This window comes from Pholcus phalangioides, unplaced genomic scaffold (genome assembly GCF_987345545.1).
Source record: "Pholcus phalangioides strain wild (caught in Gottingen) unplaced genomic scaffold, Ppha-v1.0 ptg000017l_1, whole genome shotgun sequence".
NCBI lineage: Eukaryota > Metazoa > Arthropoda > Arachnida > Araneae > Pholcidae > Pholcus > Pholcus phalangioides.
The window spans coordinates 26402909-26428398 of NW_028301610.1; the positions used below are offsets into that span (position 1 = coordinate 26402909).

Sequence of the window (25490 nt, forward strand, 5' to 3'; positions counted from 1 at the left end):
CTAACATATGCTTGTTGTGAGCTTAAATATTTCGGTTGATGTTTTCGGCATAATGGTTTTTCGATGGGGGCCTATTGTTTTTTCCTCATATTCGACAGTTCTCAGCAACTTGAGGGTTAAAAGAAGAGAAAGAAATCCGTTCTATTTTTCGAAAATTATAATCATTCAATTTCTAAAACGTCACACTTATTTATTTTTCGGGGTCTAGCGATCGGTAGTTATGTACGTTCCGATTCCATTATTCCACCTACAGTTTCGGTATACAAAAATGAGCACCGACCACGCAGCATCTTGTTATCTACGATGACCGAAGGGTGGAAAGGCATCTGTAATTGAAATGCTAAGAAAGGGATGAGGAGGAGCATAGAGAGCTATCGGGATGCGAGGGCGACTATGCCCATCTATTTATAAAATTTTTGAGCATTATTATTATTATTATTATTATTATATTAACGTGTAGGTTCTTAATTCGCGTAACCTTGGTAACGGTGATAAACAGCCTTCTTCTTCCACATCTCGCCTTGTTTTTGTCACGTTTCTGCCTCTAAAACCTTCCTGACGTCAAACCTTAGCGCTAGGCAACTGCTTGGGCTGATGATGGTTGCCATAACAACTGCTGCTCGCGGTTAGTCGTGGGCCGATTCTCTGCTGGTGCTGCTGCCTTTCCAGCAGCCGTGCCACACACACACCGGCGTGTTATGTGACGGGCTTTTAATATCTTGTTGGTGATCGTAGAAGCTGTAGAGAGAGGAGTTTTTTTTTATCTTCGACGCAGTTTTTTTTTTTTTTTCCTTTTTTTTTCCTTTTTTTGGCAATGGCCAGCCAGCGGAGAAAAATTGTCCAGTGGCATGGTCCCCAGAAATAAAATGGGGACCCAAAAAAGAAAAAAAAATCAGCGGCATGCTTTTTTATGACTTCTTTCAAGCCACCGCCCGACGAGGAGATGGCCCGACGATTAACATGTAGGTCCTTTTTGTTGTGTGTGTGTGTGTGCTTTTGTGCAAGGTCTTTGGATTGTTGTCGTTATGTTTAACATTTTTTTTTTCCTCCCTTAATTAACATTATGGTTGTCATTGGGATATGAGGTTCTAAGAGATGTCACAAAAGCGAGTTAAATAATAATTTGTTTGATGTATGATAGAGTGGTGGTTATAATGTCAGTTTCTCCGCAGTTATTGCATAGCTCGTGGCTATAGCAACAGGTGTCTGTCTATTGTGCGAGATGCGGGTTTTGATCCAGGGACGTTCCTGGGATTTATTTTGTTCTGAATGGCTTCCCGGAATGGTGATTGCCTATATGTAACCTTTTCGGCTTCGTATGTTTTTTTAGTTGTAATTTCTTGTCATTAATTTGATAATCGGGTACCAAGTCGGACTTCCAAATGATGACTTGGTTCCAGTCGCTTTTGAAAACTGGAGTTTAATTTTTTTCCCTGTGTCAATTATCTTATCGAATTTATACTTTATTTTCTATTAAAGCATGTTAATTACGACTTTATCAGATACCCATTTGTTTGTTTAACATCAATTTTTAGTAACGTAAAATAGGATTCGGTTAGGACACAAAACACTTCAGATCAGTTAGGACACAAAACACTTCAGATCAGTTAGTGTAGATTTAAATCCTTTTTTTGTGTGTACGTATTTGTGTATAAATTATTGTGTTTTTTATGTGCAATTTTGAATTTCTGTATGATATTGACCAGTTAAGGAAATTTTTCGTCCTTGCGTTATTGACGCAAGAGACCCAGCGTTTATTGGTATAAATTTGCGAACAGTACCCGATATCTTTCCTCTTTATCTCGTAGTTTTCAATCTGTATCCATGGGCTTGTACTGATAGATGTTGAGGTTAGTATCCTGGTGTTGTATTGTATAAACTCGCACTAAGATTAGTTGGGACCTCAAAAAAAAATTAGTGTAAAAACTCACCGAAATTCAGTCAAAACGTCTTTAAAATCATTTTTGGAAAATTCCATGGAGATTTTTAATGTCTCATGGGGGTACTTCCCATTTACGTACCGATTTAATTTGGATTTAAACTATATTTTCCGATGTGATATTGGCCTATATTAGTGCGTAAAGTGAGATATTGCGTCAGACTTAGCCGAGTGGTTGATCCAACCTCCGTTCGACAGGTGTTCCTTTCTAATCTAGGTAAATGGTACGGAAGCGATAATTATCCCTCGCGTGTAAATAAAATGACTTCTTTCGGTGCGGGGACAAAAAGGAACAAGTGAGATAAGCTCAATGGAAATACATTCAAGTTAGTATTTCCTTGAGCTTAAGGAGTACTGATTCATAATATTTAAAAGTGCCATTCGTCATTATTCATAAATGGAAAAATGCATTAAATTACTTTTATAAGGGAAGAAGTTCTGATTTCAGTACTATAAAATGTAAATCCGTATAAGTGGTTTACTTTCGGCTTTTATCAGCCTGAAATCGGGCTGATGAAGCAGTTTTTATATTAAAAAGCAAGTTCTATCTCTCGTATAAAAATTCTGTGTGGCATACTATTTTCTATGTAAGTGCGTATTTTTTTCCGTGTAGCGTTTCTCGGAGCATGGCTGATAACGAAAGTCTGTAACGCTGCAATGATAACAAAAAATCGAAACTTCCAACTACCATCGCGGATACTGGGAAGTATCTCCGTAATGCCACTTTTCCACTTCGAAAATGGTCTTCGGAAACAGCGGTTACCTCCTCAACCGCGGGGTTGCTCGATTGTGGTTGTTTTTTCCTTATAGTTTATGCTCTTGCTGATAAGTCAACTTCCAGCGAAAAAAAATAAGCGGACTGATTGGGAGGGTTATTATTTTGCCGGCGAAAGCTTTTTCGTCATGAAAAAAAAGCCATTCTCCTCGAAGTATAGTTTTTTTTATTTCCCTAGCTACGACATTGAAGAAAAATTTACGGATTTTTTGGCCCTAAAATCCGAGACTTCACTTGTTAGTGTGACAGAATTTTGATGAATTTCACTCCTGTGGATGAATTTCTAAGTTGTTTTTTTTTTAATTAATTTTTCTTTAAGAGATCGAAAATCGAACGAATTCAATTATCTATATTCGTGTGAAGCAATTGTTATTCTTAAGTCTCGGGGTTTTTTTTTAAGTTTACAGCTTGTCTGAAATTTAGTGAAGTCGCCCAAATTTTGAAACTGTATTAGAAGCTCTGTATACAAGGCTAAATCTGATTCTTAGCGTCTCGGGAAAAAGAACTGATACCCTGAGAAATTTTTTCCACGTCAGAAAAATTCATTGTTAGGTCTGCTTATTTCTCACCTTCGGTTGATCAGGAATCGTGAGCTCTTGATGGCTTTCCCTAGATATCTTCAAGAATTTTCTCGTCACGCTTTCGTTCATATTGCTTTCCGGTAATGAGATTGCTGTAAGATGGAGTGTTTGGTCACTAGCGTGTGCGTGGGTGGTTGATCGCCCGCATTCTTTCAGGGTTATTTTAATATAATGGTCACGTCTTTCGATCATATCACACCGTATGTGTTCGTGTGAATATATAGTATACACAATCGCTCATAATGAAAGGACATCGTTTCTGAAATGATGTACGTCATCGATCTGTTATTGCACACACACACAAATTCTAGATCATAGTTTCCCAAACTATTTGTTCTATCGCCCTGAAATTTTTTCTCTCATTGCCCGCATCTCAAGAGAACCCATAGGGTCCCATGTTATACCCGTAGCTTCTATCGCCCCCTGGAACGTTCCATCACCCCCGGGGGCGATATTGCCCACTTTGGGAAACACTGTTCTAGATCTAATTGTGCCGCTCTTCTTGCGTCCAATCAATAATTATTATTTTTTCTTTTAATGAATGGACTTACTGTGCATAGAACATTATGCGCAGACTTCAGGTATTGTCACATATAATATTTGCTGTGATGATTTTTACGCTTTTACAGCGAATATCTTGATGGAACTCTTTGCCCATCTCAATTTTTAATCGATGCCTAGGAAGTTCAGTCGCATGTCTCTGTGAAACTTGAGTGTGAGTTAATTAGATGGTAATGAGAGCGATTTCCCTTTCTCTCCATTTTCCTAATTTTTACACTATTTAGGTGAATCAAATTTGATTTGGATAGCCGTGGGATGTCTGTTCTGTTTTGTTTGAAACATTTGCTTCACGCTCTTATTAGATGGGGGGGGGGGGCAGAGACGTACGTGGGAAAAGAATTCCTTTCAATTTAAAATGCCGAGTTATTAAAATTCGATATGAAGCCAAAAAGTTGCCAGTTGTTCAAAAAAAATTCAAAATTTCTTTCAGAAGGGAAGGATTTTCCGCAGCCCCCCGCCCCTTCAATCCACCATGGTTCCCCCAAAGGTAGGGACTGCATACGCCCGCAATGGGAAAGGTCTTTGTTTAATTTAAGTGATGTATTGGGGACTTGACAATTCAGTTGTTTACCAAAAGTATTTAAGGGCCCCCTTATATCTCGGGTTCTTAAAACCCTATCAAAACGGCAATCCCGAGATATCTCGGGTTCTTAAAACCCTCTCAAAATCGCTATCTCGGGTTCTTAAAACTCTCTCAAAACGGCAATCCCGAACCCACATACCATTGAAAGTTTTCTTCTGATAACGTGTTTCTTGTTCCCCCCCCCCTCCCATCCTGTCAATCAACTGTCTGTGGACAAAGTCGGCTTTATTCTAAGTCTGATAACGGAAGGGGAGAGAAACGGTGTGTTTCTTTTTTCCTTCAAGGTAATACAGCATAAATAACAGAAAACGATAGTTTTCTCCCTTCCTTGTTTTATTATTATTATTATTTTGTGTTAGCAGGGGAGCATTTATCAGCTCGCAATCGGGAAAAAAAATTCTTCTTGAAAATAAGTGGCGATTTCTGGAAGGTTTAATGATTTCCAATGTATGGCAACTGTAATGCGGATCAGGAAAGATTTAAAAACCACTTAAAGGGTTAATCATCCATTTATTATGTTATTACCTCTGAATCGGAAACCTACCTGAAATGAAGACCTACCAAGAATAAAGAAATTTTTTTAAGCAGCTGAAAAATTTTGTCTGTTGCATAGTTTAGTTTTCCTGTTGCTATTTAAGTCCTTCATTATATTTATTGATAAAAAATATACTATTTTCTTTGATATGTTCTTCTCTTATGTTTCTTGCAATATTTTATCTTGCATTTCTGTGTATCTCAGGTGGTCCCGCAAAATATTCAACAGATGTTTTGAATATCCTCCGTAGCCAGAGAAACAAAATTGGTCTACTTAGCTCAGTCAAAGATTTATTTTATCTACTCCCATCATTAGTCTCTCTAGTTATAGATATATTTTTCCATGATACATAGACGATTGGTATTCTTAACAAATGTTAGACATATACAGGAACGATTCTTGTTGCTGTGAATCCCTACAAAGAACTCTCCATATATGAAACTGTAAGTGTTTCTCTATTCATTCATTTAATCAATTCTTGGTATATAATAGTTTTGAAAAACATAATTTTTTTTCTTTCTGTTCAAACAACTACATTTATGAAGAGTATCATTTAGAAAACATGTTAGGTCGAGAATAGTTGAATAATTTATGAATAGTTAATTTTTCATTGATTATGATGCATCATTTTTTAGGCAATGTTTTTCCATCTTTCATATCTGTCTTAGTTATACAGTGTGTTTATAATTAAATTTATCATTTTGTAAACTGTATGAAGCCTTAAGTCATTACGAAGCTATGGACTTAAGGAACATCTTAATTGAAAGATAACAAAAAAAATTAAGTGCAAAAAAACAAAACAATCTGTTCTACCATTCAAATACAAGATCAAAGGCCACAATGGGCAAAAATTGCTACTGAAGGGAGTCCCCCATTGAAGGGTTAGCGCACCAACCTCTCGATGAGTATAAAAAACAAGCCTGCCGTTCGGAATCGGCAATAAATTGTAGGTCCCGGTCTAATTAGCCCTCGTGTGCAGAAAATGACCGTGGTGCGACAAAAATGATCAAAACCACAATGGGCAAATTGTGCAACAAAGTGTTTATAACAAATATGAATGCTCATTATATCTAAGTACATAAGTACAGCAACCTGAAACTAAAGAAATTAAAAACAAAGGAACTGAAACAAAAAAAATTGGAGAAGGAAAAAAATACTGTCCATGTGTATAAAAAAAAATGAATGGGTAGACACTTTTTTCACACTTAACATTACAATATCTTGATGCAGTTTTTTTTCTGTATTATTTTTTAACCAACAAGTTTTTAGTTGAAGGTTTTTTAAGTAAAACATGTTGAGTTTTATTTTACCCAATTTCTACATTCTTTGAGATACCTCCTTTTGCATTGAACACAAGTGGTCAGGCAGAAAGCTCAAACCAGCCAAACTGGTGACCCCAGAATCTGATCTCAGAAAGATAGAACATGTTTTTTTCACCCAGAGAATATTTTGATTGCATTTAATATCTCCAGAGGAATGCCAAAACCTTATGTTCCACCAGAACTTGAAAGTCAAACATTCGATATATATTCTCTGCACAGATTATTGCATCTTAGTGTTCATGCCATGGTGAATCTGATGAAACAAAAGTTTGTATGAGAAGTCCTTAAATGAACTGTGCCAAAAGACAAAGACTCAATGCTATACTCGTACTCTTCTGGAAAAATCCCCACCTGTGGATGATCATTTGTGAGTAATCTATACCAATAGTTTTGGACTACTGTAAATAATAGGTACTGGAACAAGGGGGCTGTGGCTATTTCAGCCCCCCCCCCCCCCAATAATTGAAAAATATACAATGTAAAACACTTTTCTCCCTCTTGCGTATGGACTTGTGTATATAAGACGACTGGCCACTTTCAGCCCCCTCAATGTTTTCTTCATGTTCATGCCTCTGCTGCCAACCTCTCAAAGTTGTTGATGGACTAGATGGCCCAAGGTGATTCCAGTTGCAGATCAATGTGTGAAAACTATAGCTAGCCTATTTTTGGCCAGGTGGATGTCAAAGTTTGGTTGTCCACAAGCTATTGTATCTAACCAGGATACTCAGTTCAAAAGTGAGTTGGTCCATCAATTTTCAAACCTCCTTGGAATCAAAGATGTGTACAACTGCCTATCATCCTGCTAGTAATAGCATGGTTCAATGATTCCATTATGATCTAGCCTCTATTTATTGACATACTATAGACAGGGTGGAGAAATTTTCCCGGGTCATTCTGGGGTTGTGTTCTAGTTAACATGAGGATGTTGAAAGTTTGGCAGCAGAAATGGTGTATGTGACTGGTTCTCTGAGGAAAAATTTCATTTCTTCAACAGTAATTATAGACACCCTGCACTGTCTATTAGCCATAGGCTTTAATAGTTTTATAAAGTTTTGCTGCTTTTTATTCTATTTTATTTATTTTTATTAAAAATTTATAAGAAATTTGTTTACAAAAGTTTTTGCCTACCTCTGATGTATTGTAACTGAAGTTAATTTCACAAAATTGCTTTGCTTGTTGCAGGTCTTACATAACCTAAATTAATAATTACTAATTAATAATTACTATTGATTACTTTTATTACAATTATTATTAAACATAACCTTACCATTCAAATTAAATAATCAGTCAAATTTTTAATTAGAACAAAACTATATTTTTCATGCAGTATCACACATTTTAAAATGTTATTCTCATCATTAATTCTATTTTAAATTTGGCTTGTCTTACCACCATATTTCAACTCTAATTTTTGATTAATTCAGCTATTGTATTTCAGAAATGGGTGCTGGATTACAGTGGTAAAAAAATTGGTCAGCAAGATCCTCATGTATTTGCCATAGCAGAAGCTGCTTACAACAGCTTGCAGACTTTGAATCGCAATCAAGCATGTGTCATCAGTGGGGAGAGTGGAGCTGGAAAGGTAAGAATAACTACAGTGAACACTTAATATAGTCAAACTTGGATAGTTTGAAACTCAAGGGGGCAGCAATAAAGTTTGAATTTTCCGATTCATCAATATATGATAACAAACCCTTCAGAAAAAGTCAAAAATTCTTGATGATTATAAAAATGTATTGAATACTATCACACACTGTGACAGTTTCCTCATTGTTGCAACAACTGTTTGTATAAAATATAAATAATCACAAAAAAGTATTTCATTGTTAAATTATAATATTTTAATTTGCTTTCTTTTGGATACTCTTAAACATTGTAAAAAATTTTCAAGCGGATTTAGAGAATGAACGATGCAAGTTTTGACCTGCAATAGCCTCAATTTTTCTAGCATGTCTATAGTCTCTGCAAGTTTTAGAATATAGACACCTGTGTGTGTTGCTTTCTTAGATATATTTTGGTCATGTTCAAGATTCAATGTGACTTTATTTTCTACTTCACCAATGTCCACATCTGTAAGTCAACCGCAATTTTTTTTTCTTCTAGAGGTGAAAAAGCCTATGAACTGTGTTTGAACATGGTAAAAAATTTTACTAGGCTATATGCATTGATATTCCAAATAAACAAACAATAATGCCAGAGAGACATGGATTTTCAATGCATTTCACCAGACAATAAACTAGGATTTCCGCACTCCAGCTTTTTAAAATTCCATGCGAGGAGGAGTTGATTATCAAATACACATATAAACTTTTGTATTTCCTAAATAGTGTTCCAACATTACATCTGTGATTGACAGGTAATCTAAGGTAATGGCCTTCATCTAAGATCCGGTAAAACTAGTTGCCAACGAAAAAACACAAGCTAGTGTGTGGAACTGGCGACAAAATCATTGCTTCTAACATAAAACCAAAACAAAATGTAGGTTTTTCAATTGTGACTTTTTAATGCATCAATGTAGGATACATGTTATATTCTGGAAAAGATCAGTAAAAACCATGGAAAAAAGAAAAGCGTGACTAAAAGGTGGTCAGGAATTCAAAGAAAAAAGAAGTTTTTTTAAATGACATATCTGAATCAAACTTCAAAATTATCCAAATTATAAGGGAAAAAATTGAATTAATCGAGTAATTTCAATATTAAATTGACTAGAGAACTCAAAGAAGAATGAATAGAAAACTCAAACTAAAAGTTCAATTATCCAAAAAATTCAAATTAACCAAGTTCATCCCTATACTATATCTCGATATAATAAATCTATCTGGTTAGTACAGACAGTTATTTTTATTCCACTATTTTTCTCCACTTAGAGAATGGCTTCCTATTGTTTATCGTATAATCTGTTCAACATAATTAAGTTCTACTACAATATAATTTCAGCCACAAATGATGTATATAAAGTGATAAGGCAAAGAATAGATTCATAACATTTTCGCAGCATTTTAAATTTGGTTAAGATCTATTATATCATAAAAATATTTACTTCAACTAAAGCTGGGATTATACTATAAAATTTTGATAAAAACTGTTATACAAAACTTGAAAAAAAAAACAACCAATAACCCTATTAGTTACGTTGGCTCGAATGGAACCGATACACTTATTGGTTTCATTTTTCATGTTTTATAAAATAACTTTTTTTTTAATTTTATAGTGTAATCCTAGTCTAATGCAGACTTCAGATTTTGTGGTAAAAAATGAAGTACTTTTGAAGTCTATTTGGCCTCAAGTTATCTGGTTCAATTATATAACTTGGTTTTCTTTGATTTTCTGACTTTGAGCTGCTAATTCAAGCTGATCCCCCTTCAAGAAAGTTTTGGCACAGTCAGCAATCAGACCTACAACAGAAAACTTACACATTAACCTTTCAATTTTGTGCTTGAAACTTGCAAAAACGGATGGCAGTTATTTTTGAACACATTAAATGCATAAAAACTAAAATACTATTAATAATAATGCATAATAATTTTTAATAATTTAATAACGTGATCTTCACATATTCCCAAGGGATCAGCATGATCCATCCAGGGAATTTGTTAGTATTAGGTTAGTAGACATCCCTGCCCGAACCGGGATTCGAACCCAGACCTGCACAGTGAGAAGCTAGTTTCCTAACCACTCGACTACTACTACTACTAAACCACACATGCACCTCGTCCATATTCCTCTGCGGAACCTCTAACGAATTGGTACATGCGGGAATGTGTGTGTACGTGTAGTGGAACCTGATGTGAAGTTTTGTTTCTGTGTAATGCTTGTTATGTGTCGTGCTGCCATCTGCCACCAGTTTTTCTAACTGTGAGTGAAGTGTAATGATTGAATAATTTATCGTTGTAGGCGTGTTGCTCTCTGTGGCGAGACTTTTTAATGGGGAGATCGGCTCGCATTTGCGCCTCGAAGTTGGGAACCACAGGAAACCAACTTCAGCCAACCACCACTGCGGTGATGGTGGGGTTCGAACCCGGATCCCCGCGATGCGAGTCCGTCATTATGACCACTCGACCACCACAGCGGCTAACCACTCGATTGCCAGGCGGCAGTCGTTCTTTTATTAGGTTTCTTAATTTAAAGTGTTATGTTGAATGTAATGTAGTAGAGCTGCCCTTTCCCAAGGCTGATGGTAACAACAGCCAGCCATGGAGAGGGAGTTATTTTTTATAAATTAGTTACACCAGCTATAGTAAATGACATTTTCTGTGATTATTTTGAATTCTGTGAATCATGATTATTACCTTGATCTAGTTGATATGTAATGTATTATTTTTTATATTTCAGACTGAAACCACAAAATTCATTCTTCAGTATTTATGTACAGTTACAACTAATGTATCAACATGGATTGAACAACAAATTCTTGAAGCAAACACAATATTAGAAGCGTTCGGTGAGAAAATATTAAATTTCTAGAACAATCTATATCAATAAATATAGATTATTATTACAATCATCAGCATGCTAAAGGTCTGCAATTATTGCCCACAAAATCATCCCCAATTGCTTCAGTAGGGTGTCTACCATCATGGAAAAGTAATGAAATGAGGAAAAGGGTCACAGAAGTCAAGAAAAAGTCCCAAAATAAGAAAGAAGGTCACAGAAATTTTTATCAATTGATTTTCAGATTTTTCCAGCAAGTTCCCACTCTCAATTTTAGATCCCTTGAAATCATGATCTTTTATTGAGCTTCCTGTTGCAAATGCCTGTGATTGGCAAATTTATCTTAGCCCATCACCACCACCACCACTGCAAAATGTCGCTAAATAATGAGTTAAATTGCCAATGATGTCACTAAATAACAAGTGTTAATTCGCTAATGTTGCCAAATAACAAATATGAACTTGTCAATATCGCCAAATAGCAAGTGCTAAAGTGCGAATTTACAGGTGCGAAAACATAGCATCAATTTTTCCAGTGTTTTTCCATTTTGTAAAAGGTTTTTTTTAAGTAGCGAAATTGATATAACTAACAAGAGTCAAACAGGAATCATGTACACAAAATTGAGGAAATAGTTAATTGTAAATATTTATTCATTGTCAGTTTCTCACTTCTGATTTGGAACATAAATGGCAGCACCTGAGCATATAACACAGATCTGATTTACCAAAACATTTTCAGAGGTTTTGTGGTTTCAAAAAACTGGCTCACTCTTTGCCAAAATATTTTTGACTGGAGGTACTACTACTTGTGAAAAAAAAAGTTTTGCCATTACAACCACACAAACACATGGCTGCCTCAACTGAATCCTCACACTGAGTGGTTTGATAACCAACCTAGGGTCACAACTAGGGGAGTGCAGGCGGATCTGGTGCCCAGGCACCGGACTAGAGGGGGTGCAAATTCCACTCTTTAACCTCTCCTTCAACATTATGGGGGGGGCCCCAAAATGCGTGCTGGCCCCGGCTGACCAAGCATCCAGTTGCGGCCCCGAACCAACCTCTTAGGTATGAGAGAAATCTATCCAGAATCAGCTATAGACCATAGATCTTTGTTTAATTGGCCACTGTGGGCATGAAATGACTTTGGTGCTGGAGAAACAAATGAAATTTTCAGTTTTTTCCTATTTTATAAGATAGTGGTCTCAATTTTATATGCCTAGAAATGCATGTGTAATTTTTTGGAGAATGGTTGTCGCAAATATCCAAGTTTTATTCCTAAATACTTCTACTGCATTAATTATAACTCCCAAAAATTACACATGCATTTCTAGGCATATAAAATTGAGACCACTATCTTATAAAATAGGTAAAATAGGTTAAAAATACCTTTGATACTTAGCTACTTGTTTGTTGTTTCTGGACATGATGGTGCAGTGGGTACCATGTTAGGTATCACTGCTATAATAAAAGCGTCTAGGAATAGTCAATGAAAATTCACATACACCATATTTTCCTTTGTGCATGTAGTAGATACTCTGTTCAGTGTAAAAGGTAACAAATGATTGAAAGGGAATGTTATCTACAGTATATACTGCTGCATAGCCAGTGTCCTATTCCCCATAATATATAGGATAGTGCAACACCATTGTAAAGGTGAGGAAGAAGGTCAGATGGCAGAGTTCACAAATAAAGATGGTTCCTTAATGGAACAAGTAATAAGTGATAGTCCTTCATTAAAATTAAATTGTGTGGGTCACCTGTGTCTTTAATGCTTTGGCTGCAGGAACAGATGGATAAATGCTTCTCTCTCTCTCTGCGGGAGCAAAACTTTTTCCCTTTTTTTCAGTTTTATTTCATGAAAGATAGATGGCAATCAAACTCAGATGTTGCAAATTCAATACAATAAAAAAAAAATGGGGTGATACAAGCACACAACCTGGGTGCGAACCCATTGTCACAGACACACTAATGATGAGAGGCTGGCACTCCCCCACTACACCATTCTATACGGTACAAGGAAACCTGTTAAAAATAGGTAAATAATATTCTAAAAAAATAGAACATATAATGCATGTACCATCTATACATCATATTAAGAAAATCTTTAAAAAAAAATTTCAAACCACCAGAGGATGATTCAGCTGGCTACTATGCTCATCATCCATAGATGATGGGAGGGCTTTCAAGGTTAAACTTACCTTATGATAGCTGTTAAAATTTACCTATCGAAATGGTCCTTGAATCACAATTTATACAAAAAACTTTGTAACCTCTTAATTTTTTTTATGTATCATGTCCTCTAAATAGTATGAGAAAAATTCTATGTTTTTCAGTAATGAAAAAATATTTAGTATGGAAGAAGAATGTTCAAGAAATGTTTAATCAAAAATTACTAATATGAATTAAAAAATATTAATTATAGAACAAAAATCAAACTTATCCTAAGACATTCTTGCATAGATAACATTCCTGAAAGCCTACACTCTTCTATTAAATTAATTTTATTTCTTTTTTAATTGTAGGCAATGCCAAAACAGTGAGAAATGACAACTCCAGTAGATTTGGAAAATTCATCCAAGTTTGTTTTGACTCAAGGTATCAAATTAAGGGTTGCATTATACAAGATTATTTACTAGAACAGTCAAGAATAACATTCCAATCTCGGGGAGAAAGGAACTATCATGTTTTTTATCAGCTTGTTGCTGGTGCTCAACGTAACAAAGATTTAAGGGAACAATTTATGATAGGGACGGCTGACTCTTATACATACTTAAATCAAAGTGGATGTTTTAAAATTGAGGGTATTGAAGATGCTTCGATGTTTGATGCCCTCAGACTTGCTATGTCTGTTCTTAATGTGCCATCGGAAATGTGTGATGGAATATTCAGTGTTCTAAGTTCCATTTTATGGCTTGGTAATTTAACATTCAAGGATGTGGATGGGGAGAGGTGTGCTCTCTCAGAACAGGATGAAGAGATTATCATGACAGTAGCCACCCTTCTTGGACTGCCTACTGATATACTGACTCAAGTGTCGCTTCAAAGGCAAATTAATGTTAGAGGCAATGTCACGGAAATTCCATTCAAATTAAGTGAGGTAGGTATCAGATTATCTCTATATATATTATGTATATGAATAATAATTGAGTTAAAGGGGAATCAAATCAATATATCATGGATCTTATCAGTTTTTTTTTAATTTGTTAAGCATGTATCATAACAAGGTTCTTACAAAGTTATAAAATTCTTAGCTCATACAATTGAATGAATGAATGCCAGAACTTTGCCACTGGACTTATCCCGTTGCCGAGATCTCTTCCAGCCCAGCTTCATGGCAGAGTCTGGATTCATTCATTCATTCAGCTCATACAATTTCATTCACCATTCTAAAATATGATAAGCATATTCAGCGGATCCTAACATCCCTACTTGATCTAGTAAAAGACGAATAAATATCTCTGTTATATGAATAGAACCTTCTGGAACTAAAATTTCTCTTATAGAGGAAATTTTGAAGTTCCTTGTGTGTGCTGTGTGTGTGTGAACAAAATGATTTCAATTAGAATGATGAAAAAAAAATTATTTCAACTTTTTCAAATGATTTCCTAGATAATCTGCTGGTATAGAATTTCTCAACCTCAAGTGCCAAACATTAAGAAATATTCTTATAAAATTGAAAACTTTATAAGAATACTCTAATATACTCTAATGTTAAACTGCTGCCTCTTGATATAATTGTAATTCCTCTATAATGATATTTTTTGTCAGTCTGCAGAATATTTTTATATCGAGGTTTCACTCATAGGCAGAGATAGACATGAAAAGCTGGAAGGGGCATGACAATAGCAGTTGGGAGGGGCACGATGATGATGATGGTGTCAGTTCATATACATGTATATACATTAGACAGCTGATGCTGGAATAGGCCCCCCCCCCACCCGTATTCACATGGTTTCACTGTACTTCTCAGTAAACTCTTTCAAAAAATTATAATTGTAAGTGAAAAACCAAAACATTTTTTTTTTAGATCTTAGGTGTAACGTAGTTGTATAATATTTGATACATTTAGGTATAATATTTTGATATGTTTTTCATTTTTATCTTCACTTTATTTGAAAAGCTTATTTTTTTCCAATTATTGTTCATTTTCAATTACTAGTGATCTTTTAGTAGTTTATAATATATTAATATTGTGACGTGATGAAATTAAAGTGTTCTTGCACAACTGAATACCCAAACCTCTGTCTATCATGAATCTTTTCTCAGTCTCACTACGACTTCAGTATAGATCTTGTCATCTTATGCAACAGAAATGTTCATGTTTTGTACATACAGGTGAGCTCCAATATAAAAAATACTGATTTAACAAATTCTTCAATTTAACATTTTTTTAGATATTCCTGTATGTATATTTGTAGTATCTAAACCTGATACAAATATTTTCCCCAATTTAACAAATAAAAATCTGTTTTGTTTGATTCATTAAATCAGAATGTGACTGTATTTAGTGAGGGCATTTGACATCTGTTTAGATCAGAGCACTGTGATCAGAATAAGCCTGTAAACTTGATACAATCCAAGTAATTGCTAAAGAGAAGGAGGCTCCACCTCAAAAAAATTTAGGAAAACTGGCTCTATAGTAACTACTTTAAAAACATTACAGAGACACCACTAACACAGAAAGTGTAGTTATTCCCTACCATCTGGTTGTCATTCTCAAGATTACACTAATTCTCAAAAAGTTTAATTTAACAAAAACAGATGTACCTCCTAGATACTCAAGTTTCAAGCTCTCTAAAGATTCCAGGGCAGGGCCGTCTTAAGAGCATCATGGGCCCCCGGGCCAAGTGATGTTTTTGAGGGCCTGCCTGGAAAATTCTTGAAAATTTCAACCACTTCCAATTTTTATGAGGCCCCCCGGTCCATGCCCGGGTGGGCCCATGTGTTAAGACAGCACTGTTCCAGGGCTATGACCAGCCAAAATTTGGGTCTGCTTTCTGACCTATTTACAAAATTCTGAAAACGAATTACAAATCACCACAGAGTAAACAATGGAGCATTTATTACATTACATGTAAAATGTAACCCTTTGGATTATGTAGAACAGATAGGGAGAACTAAATAAAAATAAGATTAAGTGAGCACACTCATTGCATCAAGAATCAAGTATTTGACCATCACCTCACACTACTGGCAAAAGAGCCACAGATTAAAATTTCATGAAGTGAGAGTTTTTCATAAAGTAATGTCCTCAGTTTTTTTTTTATTTAGAAATTTTTTAAGGCACATATATTCAGACTTTCAAAAATATAATCGTAAAAGACAATAAATCAACACCACACCGATTGCAGCACCATAGCTCAGGCTCATCATAAACAGGAATTTTAAGGAAATTTGAATAGATTAATCAATCAGTTTCATTTTGCAAGCAGTCAATCAGAATGTTGCTTTAGATTTACATGCAGGCACTCAGTTTCATTTTGACCACAACGCCTGATTCAGAGAGATTTTTTTCAGCTGAGCAATTGGAAGTTAAAATTTGGTAACCAACCCAAGTGGGATCCCTGTCAGTGTGATTATGATTGAATTTATACTTTGAAGATTGCACCCTTTGAAGATATTGTGTGGAAACTTTATAGGAATTTCATGGGGATTTTTGTATTTGCTTTCTCGTTGGTTCCTTCTAAGATTTATACCAATGTTTCTCAAAGTGGGCGATGAAATAGTCCAGGGTGGCGATAGCGATAGAAGCTACAAGTATAACATAGGATCCTATGAGTTGATTTCAGTTGGTGGGCAATGAAAGAAAAAAATTTCTGAAGAAGGGGGCAATAGAACAAATAGTTTGATGAACTATGATTTATATTATATCATTCCCCTCTCTCACGACAGAAGCATGAATGTGAAAGTTTTCAATTTGTGGGTTTATCAGCTGGTTGGATCCCTTATTTTATTATCCCTTTATTTTATCCAAGTTTTATCAGAAATGCAAATGTTTAACTGCTATTGAAATTCATGATACAAAGCATTTTAAGGAAATGCCATTCATAGAGTAACATGGGTAGAGTAAACATTAAAACATCATTTCCCACATTTTGGAAATTTGCATATTCATGCTTCTGACATGAGTGGGAAATGATATAAATATGAATATCAAGCTTAGGTATTCCTTAAATCAATTTTTTGAAAACATTTTATAAGCCCTCACAGTTCAATGCAGTGAAACCAAGGACTTACCATAATTTGGGACTTTTGCTGTTACATATACAAATAAGTTATTTGAACTAGGAATGGGACATGATTTGGCGCAATAGCCAAATACTGAATACCAAATATTTGTCTATGTTTTGACCAAATACTGCATATTTGGCAGCAGAATATCAATTTTCTTAAAATTCATTACAATTATAAGTAAAATTGGTGTTTATAATGTTAATTAAAGTTATGTTTATAATGTTAATTGAAGTTATGTTTATAATGTTAATTGAAGTTATGTTTATAATGTTAATTAAAGTTATGTTTATTATGTTAATTAAACTTATGTTTATAACGTTAATTAAAGTTAAAATTAACAACCAATTTTTTTGGTAATTTCAAATGATATTGAATTTTAATTGTGCAATTAATTATTTAAATAAGTATAAAAAAACTGGTAATTGGAAGATTTTTATTGCTATGATACTGACAATCAAATTTAATGATGATATATTGTATTTTATAGTATTATTTACAGAACCAATTTTTTCCAACACTTGTACAATTTTACATTTAAGAAAGAAGAAAATATCAACCAATTTATTCTCAACTATTAATGCATCATAAAATTTATGACTTATTTTCATATTTTTACTCTCTGGATGTTCTTTGCCTTTTTTGCCCTTTTCAGTAGCTCAATACGTATTTTGTCTAGGTACGGCCTTCAGTTAGTGAAATTGTTTAATTCATGCTCACTTCCACCTTATTGTATGTATAGGATTTCATTTACAGTTTCTTTTTTCCTTATCCTAGAAACTCACCTTGACACAACCCCTTTAAAGTTGCAATTAATGTAACTTTTTTTAAATTAGTTTGTTGTGCTTGGATTTACACCGATATTCGTCAAAAAGACCAAATACCAAATAGCGCCTGAATATTTGTCCCATCTCTAATTTGAACCTCAAATAAGATATACCCAGGGTTTCCAGTGACCTAGAAAATCAGGGAAAATGTAAAATGTTTGGAAAAAGTCAGACAGGGAAATATATGCAAATATTTGATAAAAGTCAGGGAAAATGTAAAATGTTTGGAAAAAGTCAGACAGGGAAATGTATGCAAATATTTGATAAAAGCCAGGGAAAATTCTATGAAAAAAAACTAAAAAAATAAAATAAATTTGAAACTTGCAAGGTTAAGATTTTGAATTGTATTTCTTCCTTCCAGAGTTTTGGTCAGGAAAAGGATCAAGTAGATTTAGCTGAGAACCCTGTATATGAAAATTAACTATTTATCATTTAACATGAAAATCATCAAAAACGTTAACCTTGGCAAGAACCAAACAGGTTACCATAGATAAAATGTTCATACAAAAGTATGGTTAATTATTATTTTTAATGGCTACAATTTTTTTCATTTGGCATTATAATTTGAGTTTAGTTTGTGCATGAAATAATTCTGACAGTGGACTTATTTATGAATGAATATAAAAATTTATTAATAAAAAAATCATTGGTTAACTTCATTTTTCTATTTTCAGTTTCTTTGGCTCATCTTGACTAAAGAATGTTTATTGATATTCAAAACAAGTTTACATATAATTTTTTGTTTATTTCTGCTGAGCTTTTTCACTTTTTAAACAGCAATAGTTACTATAAATGGTATTATGAAAGATTGAATAAAACGCTAGTTCTTTGCAGTTTATAACATTAAATTATATATTGCTTTAGCATTTATATATTTGTTCTTTGCAGGCAAGAGAAAACAGACATGCTATGGCAAAAGCATTGTATTCTCGTGCATTTGCATGGATAGTCAATTACATAAACACTTGTACTAATCCTGGACAAGATAGTGAAAGGTTTCTTGGTGTTCTTGACATATTTGGTTTTGAAAACTTTGATGTAAGTATTTATTTGAAGAAAAAGAAAATAATGGATTAGTCCACCGAAGCAAATAGCTACTTTACTTATAGAAGAGCAAGAAGGGGATACACACAACACACACATACTTATTTTAAAAAAATCTTTCACAGAGAAAATGTGTTGCTGGAATTGAATGAAACTTCAATATATAATAATAATATTGTTTAATTTTAGTTTTAATATTACATAAGTAAGTGTACTGTGTAAGTATCAAAACAATAATTTATTTTTAGAAACCTGAACAATTGAAAGGAGGCTCTAGTAGTCTTTTCGGCTACCTCTAAACAAGATTAAAACAGGCAAGTGTGGGGGAGTTATACAAGTCTTTCACAGAATCCCACACATATATGTCTACAGTTGCTGTAATTAGACCTCCAGATCATTCAAATTCATTGACTGTCTAATCCCATGTCACAAAAATATGACAACCTGCCAGAAACATGCACTGCTCCACTTACTGTGCAGCCAAGCAATATTTTCCTGGAAAGTGTTGCGAGGGGCCCTGTTATGAGAGGCAATATATGTAGCTGGGATGCTGTGAAGGTATCTGTGAAATGTTATTGTCTCTTGGGTCACTGCTAGGGATACTGGCGGTCATATACAGTATATGTTACTGTAAGGGAAGGTCCTAATTGAGCTGTGTGCAATGCCTGCGACTTGATGCAGGGCAGCATGCTTTTCTGCAGCAAATGGTAATTAGAAAGCCAGAGCAAATTGAGACACAAAGCTATGCTTTGTTGATTGGGTGGCAGATTTTTGTGCTTCCTGTGTGTGATTCTTTGTATTTTGGCAGTCCATTGGAAAATGTAGAAAAATCATACAAAAATACAGTGAAATCTCACTAATAAAAATACAAGGGCACAACAGGCAAAATGCCCAACGAGATGGCTGAGAAAAAGATGCCCATAACAAATATAGATGTCATATATTTCTAAAATACAGCAACTCAATTAAAAATGCAATTATAAAAAAACTATATACAGGGTGTTTCAAAACTCAACGTACAAACTTTTAGGGGAGGTAGAAAACACAAAAACAAAACAGAATCACATAGGAATGTATGACCGGAAACCCTAACCAGATCAGCTGGAGTATAAACAAAGATGCAGAAATGACAAGCCAATAATCGGTGGAAAAACTCTTTATTTAGCGATACTTTACACAAGTACAGTAAGCGTACATGTTAATTTTCCCAACTAATGATCAAAGTTCTTACCATCCATGTTGCAAGAATCTCAGTTGCAGCTGCAAACATCTGCAAAATGCAGGATATTTTTGAAATGGTTCAACAATCAATGCATTGCCATTGTGAAGGGTGCATAACTTTGAATGGTAAGAACTTAGAGCACTTGTTGTGAAATTTAACATGTACACATACTGTCCTTGTGTAAAGTATCACTAAATAAAAGAGTTTTTTCACCCATTATTGGCTTGTCATTTCTGCATCTTCGTTTATCCTCCAGCTGATTAGGTTGGTGTTTCTGGTCATACATTCCTATGGGATTCTATTTTGTTTTTGTGTTTTCTACCTCCAATAAATGTTTGTACATTCAGTTTTGAATCACCCTGTATACATGATAAAATATTATACAATACCCATAAAAATATTTATGGTCATCTTATTCTAAGTACGGATAGCTTTTCTATTTACCCCAACATGTGTTTATTGTATTTATTTTTAACCATTTCTCAAATTGTGTTAGCTTACCCTCCGGGGGGTAGTAAATTTTATTTCATTTATTAACCACCCTATTAGAAAAAAATTCCCTGTGACACACCGCAACCTATAATGGTCCCTTGCCAATCAAAACTGGTGTCACCTTCTCAAAGCAGTCGATTGGCGGAGTATCAGTAATTCATGGTCCATCCTATCCCCCTGTTGAAAATTTTGAACACTTCGACCATATCTCACTAACACCTGCGTTCATCCAATGTAAACATATTCAAAAAATGCAGTCTCTCTTCATAACTCAAGCCTCGTGTGCCAATAAGGACATGTGTAGCTCTTCTCTGCACCCCTTCAACCTAGTCAATGTCCCTCTGTTGGTATGGTCTCTAAAACCTTACAGCATACCACAGTCCAGGACGAACTAAGCCTCGGGAAAGCAGAAGAATGGCTTTAAGAGAATGCGAAGAAACGTTTTTGAAAATGAAACTGAGCATTCTATTCAATTTTTGACCACCACTGAACAATGTTCAGAAAATCGAAGTCGCTTGTCAATGAGAATTCCCAAATCAGTGACCCTAGTTGCATCCGAGATAGTGACGTCATTGAACTCATAAAAGAAACGTTTGAAGCAGCCATGCACCTGTCAATGCTAAACATCATACTCCATTCATTACCCCCATGCTCCAATCCTGTTTAAGTCGGTCTGGAGCATTTCCCTATTGCTTTGGTTTTCAACTACCACTATCTCTGTTCACCATAACCTGTTGTGACCTATCTCTTAACCATGATTCTATCCAATTCAACAGGTTGCCTCCAAGCCTTTTGTAAATCAATGTAAACAACATCTACATTTTTGCCCTTAACCAAAGCCTTAGTCACCACATGATATAGAAGCAAAGAAGTATAGCTACACATGACTTCCCTTTCCTGAACCCATGCTGATTATCTGACAATACATTATTCTCATCTATCCACTTCACCAATTACCTTTCTATGATAATTTCCAAAAGTTTTGAGAAGGAGCTCGTCAAACTCACTGGACGATAGTTGGACACAGTTCTCTACTACTCTTTTTATCTGAACCACATTAGCAAGCTTCCAATCTCTTGGGACGATACCCTCAGCCATGGTCCCCAGTTCCTGGAGCAGGGCCCTGGGCCAGACTTTCAATGGGCCCTTCTACAGTTAATTTATAGTGTGAAAAAGCAAAACATTATGAGAATTATCCCGGGCCCTGTCAGCCCTACCCTGGGGGCCATACCCTTAGCAACACTACTCCTGTAAATCTGTGTGACTGGCCCCAACAATTCATTAGTACATTCCCTGAGGACCCTGGGATAGATATCATCTGATCCTGGTGCTTTGCTTGCGCATGCATTTTTTTAGAAGATTTAGGAAATCCACGTCTTCCATTTGAATATCTTTGAGGATTTTATTACCCCATGCAACACCTGTACATCGAATATTGTTTTCTCAATTAAAAACTGACGCAAAAAAAGTCATTGAAAGCCCTACACATGCTTACACTTCTCTTGACCCTCCTATTGAGAGGGGCCAACTGTCCCCTTACATCCATTACTGATGTATCTAAAAATGATTTTCGGTCAGAGCCAATGTTATCTGCCAATCTAGATTCAACTTCCTTTTTACTATCCCTTATCGCTTTTTTCAACATGCTGTTCTTTTATCAGAAACAATGGCAGGTCACCTCGTCCTGTTTTATACTCTCTGAATGCTCTCTTCTTTTCAAAATAAAGGTTATGCACGCTATCCATGAAACATAGGGGCACGATGTACAAACACACTTTTTTTTTAACAAAGGGTATGACGTCGTGCAAAACAGAGGACAGCTTCGTACTAAATTCTTCCCATTGACTTGCCACCCCAACTGATTCTAACCGGTCTTTGCAAGCTCCTGCTAGCCTTTCTCTCAAAACATCAAAGTTGGTTCTCTAAAAACAAGGACCCATTCTTTTGTTATCAACCTATCTCTCAAGCGATCTCTAGCTGAAAAGTTCTCCCAATCAATACCCAGGTAATTGAAATCCCATAATATGACAACTCTCCTATGCTTACACATGCAGGAAATTTCATCAATAAGTTTGGCGATGTAGTTTGGATCCCTATTTGGTGGATTATAACAAACCCCTACAATAAGTTTGTGATGCCTTTTGTTTTCAAGCTCAACCCATATAGTTTTGATATTACTTTCAGTATCACTTCTCTGCACGTTACACTCTATAGCCTTCAAACATGATTTCACGTGTATCAAGACTCCACCTCCATTCCTATTAGTCCTATTTCTGAAAAAAGTATTGCATCATGAAATGCGTAATAAAGATTCATCCCCATCATTTGGCCAAGATTCTGTAATGGCTACAAGGTCTAGGCCCTACCTAGCCCCACAGTTATCATAGTTTGTAAAAATCTTTCTTATTACCCAAACTCCTGGCATTTATTAGCACACATTTTAATTTGCCCTGTGATTTAGTGTCAGTTGAAAAGCTATCCAAGTCAGAGGTCGGTAATTCGCTGTCTATACCGTTACTATCACTTACTAACCTGCATTTCTGGTAGTAATAAACCTGACCTAAGCCTATCATAAATCTCCCAGACCTCTCCTATTCAGGTGAATCCCATCCAAACGAAGCAACCTATCAGCGAATGCAGGAAGCTATAAGAACATGGCCCCAAGCGAGGAGCAAATGTCCTTCAGGCCTAAATTGAATTGGTGGATCCAACTCCTATACCCCCACTACCCCCTTGGCAGTGGGAAGCAATGCTACATCTGAACCCCCTTCCCGAACGAATAATAGTAAGTCCCGGTACTCTTACAGAATCTTACTAATATTTGCTCCTACCTGATTTGTTCCCACCAACAGGATTGCCGGCCTAGGCAACTTTTGACAACGAAAAACATCTTGAACATTGCTAACCTTCCTCCTAGGAACACAACAATGCTCAAACCCCTGAAAATCCCTACACACTGTTCCCTAAATATAGAATTGCAGATAATTAAGCCTATACTATCCCTCTCTACCTCATCCTTTGATGACAGGTAGCTCCATTATACCCAAGCCCTCTAAAACCCTAAACCGCTCCCATAACACTTTGACCTTGAGTTCTGACCTTGCCCTATCCAAAACCCCTTACACTTGAGATAATCAGCTACTATTCCCCAGACTAGGGAAATCTCCCATCGCAAGCTCTACACAACATTAATCGAGGTTGAGGCATATTAACACTATTGCTAAAAACTAGATAATAACAATTGAAAAATTGGGGAATGAGAAATGTTAACAGGAAATAACATAATATACATTACAATGCAAAACATATGTAAAAGATTGTATAAAAAAATTGAGTAGAATAAAATGCTCAACACTCAATCACGAAGAATAACTATGTGTATATATAAAAAATACAACACACACCTAAAAAGTATTAAGATACAAAGTACAATTTATACTTATTACTATTAGCTAACTATCTATTCACTAACAATAAAATAATTAGGCTGAAATGTAAAAACAATTAATGAGAATACACTGGTGAAAATATACACTGTTTGCTAACACTAACACCCAAAAAACCCACAAAATTATATTAATGAAGAGGGAAAAACATCAAAATGGTGGGAAACAAAGAACCGGATATTCTCTCCTATAGGAGCACATGGGCAAAGAAGTTGTCTATTGACAAAAAAAAAACGGTCAAAAAGCTGCTGAAAATACAATGAAAATTAAATGAGAGCGAAAAAAAGTTGTAATCAAAATCAAAAATACACAACAAAAATTTTAGAAGTTGAGGGTAATAAAAAACACATATCATGCAAATCCAACGATGGTGGTTCTTCTAAAATCCAGTGGCAAAATCAAACTAAAGAGAATAATTAAACACACAATCTAGAAAAATAAAGAAAACACTGCAGAGTTTGACCCAAAAATAAATAAATAAGCCACGCTAAATAAAACTCACAAATAAACCTAAATAAAACTACAATGATACTCGATAAATTCCTCTATAACAATATTTTTTAAAGTCTAGTTTGGAAATGCTTATAGTCTAATGAAAAATTGCTGCCTCTCAATATAACTATAATCCTTCTACAATAATATTTTTCCTTGGTCCACAGAGTATTGTTGTTTTGAGATTTCACTGCATCACATTAATTCAACCTCATGTCAGTTTTGTCTGTGCATGATGTGTGTACTATACAAATTTTGCCATGAAAATTAAATTAAAATAAGTATGAATAATATAGAAACATAAATTGTTTTTATCATTTTGTGATGTTGACTTTCTTCTTATTTATTAACATATACAAACATAACCGCATATGATCAACCGCATAACATACTGCATATGATCCAAGACTGCAGTGTTCTCAACAAATTCAATACAGGAAGTGATCATCGACTGGTTAGATGCAGAATAAGGCTTAACACTAGAATGGAAAGATCGAAACTTATCAAAAATAGAAAAACTGTCATCGATATGGTAAAGCTTCAAGAACATTGATATAAATTCCAGTTAGAGCTTAAGAACCGATTTGATTTGCTGTATAACACCACTGAGGACGAAAAAGATATCCCCATGATGAATAAAACTTTTACCACTACCCTAAAAGAAGTAACAAAAGAAGTCGCTGGAGAAAAAGAAATCAAACCGGTGAAGAAAATAACAGAAGAAACAAAGAAACTGATGAAAGACTGGAGAGAATTTCAAATTAGGAAGAATGACCCTAAATCAAAAGTGGAATATGCAGAACTTTATAAGACAGTACAAAAGCGGATTACAGAAGATGTCAGGAAGTTTGAATGCAATTTTGTAAAGAAAGCACTGGAAGACAATAGGAGCTTAAAATCAGCGAAACGAAAACTATGCGTTGGGAGAAAGGAAATTTTTGCACTAAAAAGAAAAGATGGAACCAACACAAAAGATGGAAATGAAATCATTAGTATTGTTGAGGCATTTT

At 35.0% G+C, this 25490-nt stretch overlaps 1 protein-coding gene across 2 annotated transcripts in view; it reads left to right on the forward strand.

Moving 5' to 3' along the window:
* Window positions 1-25490, forward strand: part of Myo81F (unconventional myosin 81F) — a 215594-nt gene that overhangs the window by 56944 nt on the left and 133160 nt on the right. For both annotated transcript variants that reach the window (XM_089246115.1, XM_089246116.1), the window contains exons 3-7: window positions 5355-5417; window positions 7735-7878; window positions 10629-10737; window positions 13249-13823; window positions 18673-18822. In XM_089246115.1, the coding sequence (XP_089102241.1) occupies window positions 5355-5417; window positions 7735-7878; window positions 10629-10737; window positions 13249-13823; window positions 18673-18822 (1041 nt within the window). The remainder of the gene's footprint in view (window positions 1-5354; window positions 5418-7734; window positions 7879-10628; window positions 10738-13248; window positions 13824-18672; window positions 18823-25490) is intronic.